This window comes from Ranitomeya imitator, chromosome 6 (assembly GCF_032444005.1).
Source record: "Ranitomeya imitator isolate aRanImi1 chromosome 6, aRanImi1.pri, whole genome shotgun sequence".
NCBI classification, from domain to species: domain Eukaryota; kingdom Metazoa; phylum Chordata; class Amphibia; order Anura; family Dendrobatidae; genus Ranitomeya; species Ranitomeya imitator.
The window spans coordinates 41387195-41401717 of NC_091287.1; the positions used below are offsets into that span (position 1 = coordinate 41387195).

Below are 14523 nucleotides of genomic sequence, written 5' to 3' on the forward strand. Positions count from 1 at the left end.
GATAGATAGATAGATAGATAGATAGATAGATAATAGAGATAGATAGATGATAGATAGATGATAAATAGGAGATAGATAGATAATAGATAGATAGATAGATAGATAGATTAATAGATAGATAGATAGATAGATAATAGATAGATAATAGAGATAGATAGATGATAGATAGATAATAGAGATAGATAGATGATAGATAGATAATAGAGATAGATAGATGATAGATAGATAATAGAGATAGATAGATGATAGATAGATAATAGAGATAGATAGATGATAAATAGGAGATAGATAATAGATAGATAGATAGAGATTAATAGATAGATAGATAGATAATAGATAGATAGATAATAGAGATAGATAGATGATAGATAGATAATAGAGATAGATGATAGATAGATAATAGAGATAGATAGATGATAGATAGATAATAGATAATAGAGAGATAGATAGATAGATAGATAGATAGATAGATAGATAGATAATAGAGATAGATAGATAGATAGATAAATAGATATAGATAGATAGATAATAGAGATAGATAGATAGATAGATAGATAGATAGATAGATAGATAGATAGATAGATAGATAGATAATAGAGATAGATAGATGATAGATAGATAGATAGATGATAAATAGGAGATATATAGATAGATGATAGATAAATAGATAGATGATAGATAGATAGATAGATGATAGACTGGTTCTTTCTGCTCATTCTACTAAATTCAATATTTTATCACAATCTGATGTTCGATTATCAAATATTATCTAAAACCATCTCAGCAGACATAGCGCTATAGAAAAAAATGACATTGTTACCTCTTTTTCTATTCTCCAACACATCCACGTTCACACAATCACTCACTGTATCTCACCTCTGATATAGAGTCTGTGACGGCTTTCAGTTTCGCAGTGTCAGGAACAAACTCGTTCTTGCCTTTGGATTTTTTATATTCCTCTTTGTAGCTGATCTGTAAAACAAAAATCAATTCACTAGAAATGAGTCAATGTTATTGTAAGGGTTAATAAATCAATAGGCCGTGATCTGTGGGTAAATCCAGCTGTAAAAGTTTAATTCATCTGCAGCGCCGCCCTAGGAGAAATAAAGTATTACACATTTTTCATTTTAACTAATAAAATCCTCTGACAAGATAAATGTGCTGTCCAGCCTCGGTCCACAAGTGGCCAGTGAGTCTATTTTTTTTTATTGAATTTGTCAAAACAGCTTTTCTTGGCTTTGACCTATTTTTCTAAACAAAAAAAAAAAAATGTGTATTTTACATAGAATTTCTAAATGTATCCCCAACATGCTGCACGCCTCAATACCCCAAATACTTCCTTATTAGATACATGATTAGACGAGGTAATGGAGGGTTTACACAGGCAGATTTCAGTCCATAACGAATGACAATTGACACTATATTTTGTCTACCCCATCTTTTAGAAATAAAAGTAGAAATAATTATTTTGGGAATGTTTATAGTTTGCTGATATTTCTGAACTTTTTCATCCATTTTATTACTAGTTATACAGTTAGTGAAGCGCTGCATCGTCCTACGACCTGTAGGTGGCAGTGTTGCCATTCCAGTCTATGGACAGCTTTATATCACTTTATATCAATAAACTTTACACCTGCAGCATCATACAGTATTAATATACATGTTACACAGAAAGTCATGTCATTTCACTTTTATTGAACTGTGCTTGTTTTTTTTTGTCAAGTTTTTGGTGTTCTATGCCCATTTTTGATTTGCATTAAACTAAATAAACCCCCAAGTCTATGTTTTATGTTTTCGGAATTTTTTTTTTTCCTGTTTTCCACATTCTTGTGGCCAACTTTATAAAGTGATTTTTTTTTTGTTTGGTACAGCAGAAATTCGAGCAAAAATGTTAGAGTTGTGTGCAACATTTTTGCTCTAAAAGGCACGAAAAAAAAAACCATAAGTCCAAAAATAAAGAGAATTTTTACATTTGCGTAAAAATCATAACACCCCCCCCCCCCCCCATGTCATTTTGAAGAATTCCACTCAACATGACAAAGTATACCGCAAAATCAAAAATAAGTGATATATCAGCTCGCCACTCCTGTGTGAGGCCACGTTCACACCTTCAGTATTTGGTCAGTATTTTACATCAGTATTTGTAAGCCAAAACCACGAGTGGAACAATTAGAGGAAAAGTATAATAGAAACATCTGCACCACTTCTGTATTTATCACCCACTCCTGGTTTTGGCTTACAAATACTGATGAAAAATACTGAACAAATACTGAACGCATGAACGTGGTCTTAAAGATAAGAATCCCAGAAGACAGGAGCGTACATGTAAATCATGGGGCACTATAGCAGCGGTTCTAATTGCTCCCCCCCAAAAAAAAAAAAAAACAATATCTGGCGGGGACGGGTCACAGAAGACCATATTTCACAACTTTGCTGCCCTTACAAAGTCATTTACCTTTCATTGCCCCCATATAGTATGTTGCCAACTATAGTGTCCCCCAAAACACAGTATGATACCCCCACAGTGATTTTTTTCCACAGTACCCTCCACACATGGAATTTTGACAAAGTATGGTGACCCCCAACACCGTATGATGCTCCAACTGTGATCACCACACAGCCCTTAATGCAGTATAATGGCCCCTACACTCCTAAACTCAGCATGATGGCGTCATTACAACCATCCACACTGTATAATGACCCCGCTAGCTGTCCTAATCATGGCTCCCAACCAACCCTTCAAAGAGCATGCTGACCCCCACACTCCTCTACACAGTATTACGGACCCCACAAAAACATTCACATTGTATATACAGGTCCTTCTCAAAAAATTAGCATATAGTGTTAAATTTCATTATTTACCATAATGTAATGATTACAATTAAACTTTCATATATTATAGATTCATTATCCACCAACTGAAATTTGTCAGGTCTTTTATTGTTTTAATACTGATGATTTTGGCATACAACTCCTGATAACCCAAAAAACCTGTCTCAATAAATTAGCATATCAAGAAAAGGTTCTCTAAACGACCTATTACCCTAATCTTCTGAATCAACTAATTAACTCTAAACACATGCAAAAGATACCTGAGGCTTTTATAAACTCCCTGCCTGGTTCATTACTCAAAACCCCCATCATGGGTAAGACTAGCGACCTGACAGATGTCAAGAAGGCCATCATTGACACCCTCAAGCAAGAGGGTAAGACCCAGAAAGAAATTTCTCAACAAATAGGCTGTTCCCAGAGTGCTGTATCAAGGCACCTCAATGGTAAGTCTGTTGGAAGGAAACAATGTGGCAGAAAACGCTGTACAACGAGAAGAGGAGACCGGACCCTGAGGAAGATTGTGGAGAAGGACCGATTCCAGACCTTGGGGAACCTGAGGAAGCAGTGGACTGAGTCTGGTGTGGAAACATCCAGAGCCACCGTGCACAGGCGTGTGCAGGAAATGGGCTACAGGTGCCGCATTCCCCAGGTAAAGCCACTTTTGAACCATAAACAGCGGCAGAGGCGCCTGACCTGGGCTACAGAGAAGCAGCACTGGACTGTTGCTAAGTGGTCCCTAGTACTTTTTTCTGATGAAAGCAAATTTTGCATGTCATTCGGAAATCAAGGTGCCAGAGTCTGGAGGAAGACTGGGGAGAAGGAAATGCCAAAATGCCTGAAGTCCAGTGTCAAGTACCCACAGTCAGTGATGGTGTGGGGTGCCATGTCAGCTGCTGGTGTTGGTCCACTGTGTTTCATCAAGGGCAGGGTCAATGCAGCTAGCTATCAGGAGATTTTGGAGCACTTCATGCTTCCATCGGCTGAAATGCTTTATGGAGATGAAGATTTCATTTTTCAGCACGACCTGGCACCTGCTCACAGTGCCAAAACCACTGGTAAATGGTTTACTGACCATGGTATTACTGTGCTCAATTGGCCTGCCAACTCTCCTGACCTGAACCCCATAGAGAATCTGTGGGATATTGTGAAGAGAAAGTTGAGAGACGCAAGACCCAACACTCTGGATGAGCTTAAGGCCGCTATTGAAGCATCCTGGGCCTCCATAACATCTCAGCAGTGTCACAGGCTGATTGCCTCCATGCCACGCCGCATTGAAGCAGTCATTTCTGCCAAAGGATTCCTGACCAAGTATTGAGTGCATAACTGAACATTATTATTTGTTGGTTTTTTGTTTGTTAAAAAACACTTTTATTTGATTGGATGGGTGAAATATGCTAATTTATTGAGACAGGTTTTTTGGGTTATCAGGAGTTGTATGCCAAAATCATCAGTATTAAAACAATAAAAGACCTGACAAATTTCAGTTGGTGGATAATGAATCTATAATATATGAAAGTTTAATTGTAATCATTACATTATGGTAAATAATAAAATTTAACACTATATGCTAATCTTTTGAGAAGGACCTGTAGTATAATTGCCCCCACATAGCCCTCCAAACAGTATAATAGCCCCCACGTAGCCTTCCAAACAATATAATATCCTCCTCATAGCTCTCCAAACAGTATAGTAGTCCTCATATAGCCCTTCAAATAGTATAATAGTGGAGCACCCCCAAGGGCAAGGGGTACTCGGTACCGGGTCTTTCGGTTCTCAAGGGGGATGTCACGGTGGCTGACCCAGTCCGTGGCCCTGGAACGTCCGTGTAAAAGGGAAAGGTCTTTAAAAGGGATAATGTTCATGACGCCACCTGTAGTATTCAGTCAGAATGACCAACGCTGCTTAGGGCTCCGCTGGGGTGATGTTATGGCAGCTAGATGGTATACCTTCCCACAGGTGAAGTATGTCCCCAGGGCTTCACAGAGTGGAGATGGTGGATGGTGTGAGGCGCAGTGAAGAACAAGGACACAAGGTTGCAGTCTCTTTACCTTTTACTGAAGGCTTCAGCATCCACAGTCCAGAGCACCAGATCACAGGGCAGGCCGGGTCCGGCCGGTTTGGAGGCAAATCCAGAGTCCCCTTATCCAGGTGGAAATCAGTAGCCTTCCTCTAGCGCCTGGGTGTTGTAGTGCCTTATTGCTGAGCCTCACATAAGGTCCTCACAATGATTGTAGATGTTCTAGATGTTGTGTCTCTCTCTGTCCCCCAGATGGATAGGAACAAACCCGTATGACCGGTGGCTTGAGGCTTTTTACAGGGACTCTAGCATGCCCCAGCCTCTCGTGGGTGCCACTTTGCCTCCTGGGTATAGGGCGGGCATAACGTGGAATTAGCTGTCCTGACGGTCTCTGGAGCAAGGCATAAAGAACTGTTGCTCCCTCGGTGTTCCGGCTACCAGGATCCTGTGCCTCAGAAGGAGGCAACCTGTGTAGGGCAGAATTCCTTCTGGTTTCCTCTCCTTTTGCTATGACATCTTCTCACGCTCTACAATACAGTTCTCTGTTTGTGTCTCTTTCTGGAAGCTGCCGCACGTGGGGCAGGCGCAGCTCCGTGTCCTTCTGTATAGGCCTCTGACAGGATCCAGCCAGCTCCTGTCTCTCTCTTCCTATCCAGACCACCAGTTTTACCTAATTGTGAAAAGTGCCCTAATAAATAGGAGTATAGCTCCCCCTGGTGGACTGGAGTGTGAAATGTGTTGTGTGTTGGTGTTACCTGGTAAAGAGATCTCCTTTATTGCCTCTAAACGTAACATCACTCCCCTCTAGAGGAGAATGATATTACTGCAACGACCAGGACCCTGGGGCGCTGCAATAGCACCCACATAGCTCCTCAAATAGTATAATGGCCCCCACATAGCCCTTCAAATATTATTATTGCCCCTACATACCCCTCCATACAGTATAATGGCCACCACATAGCTCTCCATATAGTTTTATGGCCCTGCATAGCCCTGTATACAGTATTATGGCCCCACATAGCCCTCTATACAGTATTATGGGTACCACATAGCCTCCCCATACACTATTATGGGCACCTCATTGTCCCCATACAGTATTATGGGCATCACATAGTCCCTCACAGTATTACGGGCGCCACATAGTCCTCCATATTATATAATGGGCCCATATAGTCTTCCATACAGTATAATGGACCCCATATTATGCTCCATACAGTATTATGGGCAGCACATAAGCCTCGATACAGCATTATGGGCACCACACAGTCCTCCATACAGTATTATGGACAGCACATAGCTCTCCATACAGTTTTATGGGCCCCACATATCCCTCCATACAATATTATGGGCACCACATAGCACCCCATACACTATTATGGGCCCCACATATCTCTCCATACAATATTATGGGCACCACATAGCCCCCCCAATACACTATTATGGGTCCCACATAGCCCTCCATACAATATTATGGGTCCCACATAGCCCCCCCAATACACTATTATGGGTCCCACATAGCCCTCCATACAATATTATGGGCACCACATAGCCCCCCCAATACACTATTATGGGTCCCACATAGCCCTCCATACAATATTATGGGCACCACATAGCCCCCCAATACACTATTATGGGTCCCACATAGCCCTCCATTCAGTATTATGGGCACCACATAGCCCTCCATACAATATTATGGGTCCCACATAGCCCTCCATTGAGTATTATGGGCACCACATAGCCCTCCATACAATATTATGGGTCCCACATAGACCCCCATACAGTATTATGGGCACCACATTGAGACCTGACCTGCTCCTGCTAGATTGAAGGATCGAGATTTTAAATCCCACTCTATTTTATGCAGCCATTCTAACGTGGGTTTCCAAAGTAAGATGAACGGCCTCATCGGTTCTACGAGGTTTATTTAATACTGCAGTTTGTATTGTTAAACATGGTGACCGATCTCCTTTAACTTTGCATCAATATTCCATAACGATCAAATAAACCTAATGTCACATTGCAATGCTACAATGCAAAGGCACAAGTTGATCGGTTCACTATTGGGTGCACACTGCTCTCCTATATGGAGATTTTTATTTGACATGGAGATAGAAATATATATGTTGTTATGTCTTTTTACAGTTTTTTTTTTAGATGCTCTTTCTATATTCTGGCAGCTCATCAAGACTTTATTATCTGAGAGAAGAGATGTAGCTCGACCTTGAAGGTACAGACTTATAGCTAAAGACAAGCTGCATTATTAAGCACAACAGATCTTCAGTTGTATACATTTAAAGGGGCTGCTCACTGGTATAATGAATGTTATAAAAAGGGAATGTGGGATTATGGCCAGCTCTACAAAGCACAGTAATTAAAACATAATGTATGGATTCAGAAAACAGCGCCCTCTATCTTTAGGGCAGGTTTTAACTGTGCTCATCCATGTGATGGAACTGGTGGTCACATACTGTATGTTCTGAACGAGCTGCACACAAAAATAAATAACAAAAATAAGAATCCAAAATTATTATTATCTGCAGAGGATGCGAGCAGTCACTTGCTTCTGTGCATGCTCACGTCATTCAGCCCTGTGATTTTACAGTGGATCTTCCAAGGATGGAAAAATATCAAAATACGTATTTTAAGGGAGGAAAAAAATATAGGTGTTTTAGTTTACATATTTCTAGAATTGAAGAAAAGTTTCAGGGCTAAAAAATATTGGTGGGATAACCCATTTTAAGGATTGCTTAAAGCAAAATTCCTCAATTTAAAGGGGTCGCTCACTTTCTTTAATGCTTGCCTGATAGATAAATTACCATAAAATAAGCTGATCGCATGATATCCAACTGCTGGAAACTCTAGTGATCAGCTGCAAGGAAATCTGTAAGCAAGTATTTAAATTTCTTGCAGCGCCTCCGCAGGAAGAAGTTAGTATTACCGGGTGTCTGATAAAAAGCAATAGGCGGTTGCTGTACAGAATTGATATAGCGGGTCTTCCAGAGAAAATCACTCTTTGTAACAAATTGATGGAGAACTAAAAAGAGGGACATCTTACATACCTTAGCATGCCCTGACCGTTTATATGTTTTTTTTTTTATCTAAACCATGCACCGCCATTGAGGTTATTACTATATATATATATATATATTTCTTTTAGTTTAATAAATGGCTAAAACCTATGGACATACATACAAAATAAGGGACTCATTGCAAAAATCTAAATCATACCTAATGAGATCTCCTCTCTTTTGGGTCTTCTAAGTGCCAGGACCCAGATATTACCTTTGCGCCTTCTATACCTATGCCCCTGGTCATGAAAGTATCGCCATATTGGAAGTTCATAATAAGGGTGGTTTCACATTGAGTTTAGTCACCTGTTTAGTGGCCTCGTCAGGCTTCGGACGTATGTGCTGGCGGGGCCATAGACTATAATGGTGCCGGCAGTGTGAACATGCGCTGTGACATGCATCATTTTCGAGAATCTATACCTACAGGAGACGGACACTCACACGCAGCCTACTACATCTGGATGTCCTCATCCACTAGACGTACACTCCCAAAAATAATGCATGACAGAGCGCACGCTCGTTCAGCCGACACATTACAGTCTATGGCTCCGTCATTGCATACATCCTAATCCCGTTTTTTTTTTCTTGGGGGGGGGGGGTTCGAATGTAAACGCCTACTGGGCCACAGAACGGGGGCCTGAACACAAGGTGAAAACACCTTTAATCTCAAAATACTTTCACAGGAAACATAAGCATCAGACACGAGTGGAAGAGAAACCCATTCACTTACATCACTAATATTTTCGGTGCATTTTTTAGCAAATTCCACGTTTCTGTCTTCCAATACAGGATTAGGGAAAACCTGAAATCAAATACATGATTAAATTTACTAAAAAAATAAAATAATTTGCCTAAAGCTGAAAGAAAGTAGAGAGAAAGTTTACCTTTTCCTCCTCATCGCTGTCATCTACCGCAGAGTCAATGATGATTGGAACTTTCATCTTCCCGGAAGGTGAAGAAACGTATGGAAAACTGTAGAAAGACCGAATCCAAGTGAGCGTCTCGTGTACTGAACTGAGGCAGCGACCTGGACTGAAGATGGTGCCTCCTTGGCTGTACTAGACTTATTGAGGGCTCAGCCGTATATGGTGCTACATGCCTCTTATCTGAGAGGTCTCCTGATAGAGAGAGAAGAATAGCTCAAGTGGCCGTCAGTTAGATTGTAGCACTAGCCAGTCCCTGATAGTATATATTTAGATGGTTGACTACACAAAAACCTCAATAACATCTGTGTTGTATAAACAGTCCAGTCCCCAGTGCTTTCTATTTTAATTTTTTGTGCAAAATTACATGACAATGCTCCAAAAGAAAAACCCATATCAGACAAATCAAAGAGACTTCCAATGGAAAGATTGACTCATCTGTAAACTTAACTGTTTCAGGCTTCTACATTAACAAAACAATTATATCTCCCATGTTGTGCTGTCTATTTAAGGTCAGTTAGTGGAAAATGGGTTTTCTAAATTGGATATCCCCTTTAGGCATCTTTTCCAGGCAGATTCTGCACAGTATCCACCTGAAAAGCACCCTATAAAATGAACGTAGTGCACAGTAATGTCAAAACGACATTGCTGTGCACAGCTTCAGTCTTATGTCACTTCTTTTAACTGCTTCATGCAACAAATAGTTTGCAAGAAAACGGATTGTTGTTCAGGTTCCACATTCCTGCATGGATAGTGATGCTAGTGACTTATTCATGTACCGATGGTGGTTTTTGTCTCATATTGCTGTACTGGTGATGGTTGTGGTTACATATTCATGTAGTGATGGTTGTTCTGATGCTGCATTCATGTACTATTGATGGCTCTGGGAATGTATTCATAATTCACATGGTGATGATGGTTCCGGTGCAGTATTCACCACCATCATCAGTACATGAATACGAACCCAAATTCATCATTAGTACATGAATGCATCACCAGAGCCATCAACAGTACATAACAGTGCATAAAAACGACACCAGAATCATCATCAGTATATTAATAGGTCACTAGAACCACCATTGGTACATGAATACAGCACCAGAATCCCACATTAGTACATGAATACATTATCAAGCTTAGTACAGCAGTCAGTTCTGATGTCAAGTTAGGCCCATGTAGATTTGTATCTCGTGAACTCACAGTTCCCAGTACGTCTTTAACAATAGTAAGGAGATGCTGGGAGTTGTTGTTATCAGTCATTATCAGACTGTGGACCATACAGGAACCACAGAACTGATGAGACATAGTCAGTATCAACAAGTATACATTTACATCTGGGTACCTTATAGGTGATATATTCTCTGATTGGGTAATTTATTTATTTTCATCTCCATCTTGTTCAGATGCCATGGTGACTTTTCACATCCACAGATCTTCTCTGCAGTTTTCCCTCTTCTTTGGTTTATTGCAGCACATTCCGACATGGTGTCCTTAAAAATAAAAGTGTTATTAAAGTTCCATCTGCATAAAAATATCTGTCCATATTATGACTTAAATAAGCCTCCTATGGTATATGGCCTCTATACTGTTTTTGCTCCTGTACCAGGCAGCGCCAGCATCAATTGTATTTGCATCTTACAGACACATATACAACTGAGTGCTGGGAAGGAGCAACAGCTAGGGCGCAGGCAGAGAGAAGGGTGAGCTTTATCAGTAACGGACCACAAAATGAATACATACCATTACTGATGAGCGAGCACTAAAATGCTAGGGTGCTCGTAGCTCGGGTCGAGCAGATTGGAATACTCAGGTACTCGGCCAGAACAACGAGCCCAATGTAAGTCTATGGGAGACCCAAGTATCTTTACTGCAATCCCCCCAGGGGTCCTTTTAAAGGTCTAAAAATGTCTGAAAATGATGGAAACACTGCTCAAATGACACATGGACATCATGGGGATCGCCCCTGGAAGCATTCCTGACTCCTAGTTCACAGCTTTAATAATTTTTTTCCCGAGATTCATGCCATTTTTCCCGGTGCACAAAAAACACATTAAAACAAAAACACGGGTTTTGCTTGGAAATATGTCAAGGTACATCCTTTGCTGGTTAATGACTTGCCTGTAAGGCCAAATATTTAACCCCAGACCAAAAATTTCCTCCCCAACTTAGGCTTAGTTCAGATGCAGCATTTAAGCGTTTTTCAACTTTAACATTGCTTTCAACCAACAATTGCATTCACTGGGAAATGTCATTGTAACATTTAACACCCCTAGCTGGCCATGTGGTGTGTGACACATAAGCAGACCCATCTTGTTTCATGTACGAAGGAGGGACTCTTAAAGTCACAGAACCTATTTTTAGAGGGGTATCAGGCGGCATTTATATTCTTAAAGGGCCATTATTAAACAGTGTGTTTCCTTTGCTGTTATTGCCTATGCAGTGACTTGCTGGGCTGCCAAGAATTACGATGCACCCCAATACCCCTTTCACGAGAGGTACAGTAAGGCTTCCTGAAAAAATGTTGCATTGAATGCAAGGCCTGCCCTGCTATCAAGTCATATGCACCCCAATAGGCCTTTGAACCCAGGTACTGTATGGCCACAGGAAAATACACTTCACATACTCGCTTGGACTCCTTGGTTGTACAACAAACTCTGATGTCTGCTGCCAGCGTTCTCACATGGGAATTTTCTAAGTAATTCCACTACAAGGGCCCTCTGGTACTGCAACATTTTAGTACACCTCTCTGCCTCTGGTAGAAGAGAGTGAAAGTTCTCCTTGTAGCATGGGTCTAGAAGTGTCACCAACCAGTAATGAGTGTCACCCAAAATTTTTATAATGTGAGGGTCACGTGAAACGCAGCGCAACATAAAGTCAGCCATGCGTGCCAGACTGCTAACAGTCAAGACTTCCGTGTCCTCACCAACAGGACGACTGACCATACTGTCCTCCTCCTCCTCATCCTCCTCCTCCCTGTTCTCAGGCCATCCTTTGTATGACAGCTGTGTTTGTAGTACCGTCTATAGCGCATGAAAGTAGCTCCTGTTCTTCCTCCTCATTGACTACCAATCCACATTGAGAAGACATGAGGCCTGGGCTGAGTGTAATCCCCCTGTATGGTTCCTTGCTCCATGTCCTCGTGCTCTGCCTGCAATGCATCCTCTTTAATTGTGAGCAGAGAGGTTTTCAGAATACTGAGAAGCGGGATGGTAACTCAAATTTTTTCGTCATCGCCGCTCACCATCTTGGTGCAGTCCTCAAATTTTTGGAGGATGGTACATATGTCGGATATCCATGTCCACTCCTGAGGTCTTATGTGTGGAGTCTGAACTGAATATCGACGGCCTTATTGAGGTTAGTAGTCAACAACTGCCCTCTTCTGCTCACAAATCCTTTCCAACATATGCAGCTTAGAGTTCCAGCGCGTGGGGACATCACACACCAGCCGGTGAGCTGGAAGCTGCAAACGCTGCTGAAGCACAACAAGGGCGGCTGAAGCTGTAGCTGACTTTCTTAAATGGGCAGACAGACGGCGTACTTTCACTAGCAGATCTGGCAGCTCCGAGTAGCTTTTCAGAAAACATTGAACTATGAGGTTAAGCGCATGGGCCAAGCAAGGTATGTGTGTGAGCTCACCTTGCCTCAGAGCCGCCACCAGGTTACTGCCATTGTCACACACGACCATGCATGGCTGTAGGTTCAGCGGTGTCATCCAAACATCTGACTGCTCTTTCAGCGCTGTTCACAACTCTTCTGCATTGTGTGGTTTGTCACCTATGCAGATTAGCCTGTTGCCGCTTGGCTGAGGCAGTGCTGAAGTGCTTCCAGCTTCTGACTGATGTGTTGATTTCAAAGATGGAGGATGAAGAGGAGGAGGAGCAGGAGGTGCAGGAGCTGTAGACTGTGGGGGCAACCTTGATTGACGTAGGGCCAGCAATCCTTGGCATGGGGAGGATGTGTTCCATCCCAAGGTCCAACTGGGTCCCGGCTTCCACTATGTTAACCCAGTGTGCCGTCAGTGAGATGTACCATCCCTGCCCACAAGCACTTGTCCATGTGTTTGTGGTTAGGTGGACTTTCCCTGTAACAGCATTGTTGAGGGCACGGGTAATGTTGTGGGACACATGCTGGTGCAATGCCGGTACGGCACACCAGGAGAAATAGTGGCAACTGGGGACAGAGTACCTTGGCACGACCGCCGCCATCAGGTTGTGGAAAGCTTCTGTCTCAACGAGCCTTTAAGGCAGCATTTCTAGCACAAGCAGAAGAGAAATATTAGAATTTAGGACTGTGGCCTGTGGGGCGTTGGCTGGGTATTTCTGCTTGCGTTCCAAAGACTGGGTTATAGACAACTGAAGGCTGTGCTGGGACAAGGACGTGGACAGGCTTGATGATGATGCTGCTTGACTGTGGGCCACAACAGGTGCAGGGTTAGAAGCATCTTCACATGCACCATGTACTGGGGATTTTCTTCTACGCAAAACAGTGGAAGAAGCAATGGTGTGACCTGCAGGCAGTGGTCCTGGTCTGGAGCCTGGGGTTTGGCCCACAAAGTCGGGTGCTTTGCTGCCATGTGCCTGATCATGCTGGTGGTGGTCAGGCTGGTTGTTTTGCTACCCCTGCTGATGCGCGCATGGCAGGTGCTGCAAATGGCCTGCTTGGGGCTTTCGGCAGAGTCTTTAAAAAATAACCATACTCGAGAAGATCTAACAGTTGGAATGGCAACTTCCCTCATGTTGGTGTTACGGGGAACGGATGCACGCCTTCTGTCTGTGGCCACCACACTGCTACTTTTTGTCTGTTGGGGTGATATGCCTCCTCTGCATGTGTGCTGCTGCCCTCGCTCTGCATGACCTCCTGTCAGGTTGGGTCAGTCACAGTCATTCACCACCTCGTCTTCCACATCCGCACCCTGCTCCTCCTCCTGATTTTCTGGCAATTGTGTCTCATCATCGTCCACCTCTTCTGAAACTTTCTCACCATCGCCTTCGAGTGACCCGGGCTGGTCAAAGCTTTGGGCATCTCTACATGCGATCTCATTTGTCCCCACTTTAAGTTGACCGGCCGAGAGTTCTGAATCTTGAAATGGAAAACTGAACAGCTCTTCAAAGTGTCCAAGTGTGGGATCAGTTGTCTCAGGGCACTCGGCATGGTGGGAGGCAGGAGGATCAGGGGTGAGTAATATCTGGGCCACACTCACGGCTACTAAGACTTGACTGTGTGGAAGACATGGTGGTGGTGGTGGCTAAGTGACTGGAAGCATTATCCACTATCCAACCAACAACCATTTCACAGTGCTCTGGCTTCAATAGTGGTGTGCTGCGGTCACCTAGAAACTGGGACAGGAAGGTCGAGCAAGAAGATGTGGGTCTTTGTTGTTGCCCACTTTCCCCTTGGCCATGGCATTGTCCTCTGCATTAACCATCATCATCACACCCACTTCCCCATCCCTTGCCCCTTGCCTTTCCCATTTTCAATGGACTACTGCACTATTTCAAATGCTCAGCACAAATATATTTATTAGTAGCGAAATAATATCTGATCAGTATGCCTGCAAATCTACGATTTTTCAAACCCAAACACCAGGCAGGCCTCAGCCTGATATAACGGACTGTATTCAATTTTTGGGTTTTTTTTTGTGAAGTGAATTAATGCAAAATAGTGCTGTATATAAGTAGAGTAT

The 14523-nt window shown here is 42.6% G+C and overlaps 1 protein-coding gene across 6 annotated transcripts in view; it reads right to left on the reverse strand.

The window, feature by feature from the left end:
- NEBL (nebulette) overlaps window positions 1–14523 on the reverse strand; it is a 227040-nt gene that overhangs the window by 83874 nt on the left and 128643 nt on the right. For 3 of the 6 annotated variants that reach the window (XM_069729538.1, XM_069729536.1, XM_069729534.1), the window contains 4 exons: window positions 10183–10330; window positions 8802–9035; window positions 8648–8719; window positions 877–972 (listed from right to left, as the gene is read on the reverse strand). The exons of 2 other annotated variants lie outside the window; for them this stretch is intronic. In XM_069729538.1, coding sequence (XP_069585639.1) covers window positions 877–972; window positions 8648–8719; window positions 8802–8858 — 225 coding nt within the window. In that variant the 5' untranslated portion in view covers window positions 8859–9035; window positions 10183–10330. The remainder of the gene's footprint in view (window positions 1–876; window positions 973–8647; window positions 8720–8801; window positions 9036–10182; window positions 10331–14523) is intronic. One more of the 6 variants, XM_069729535.1, reaches the window with a different exon arrangement.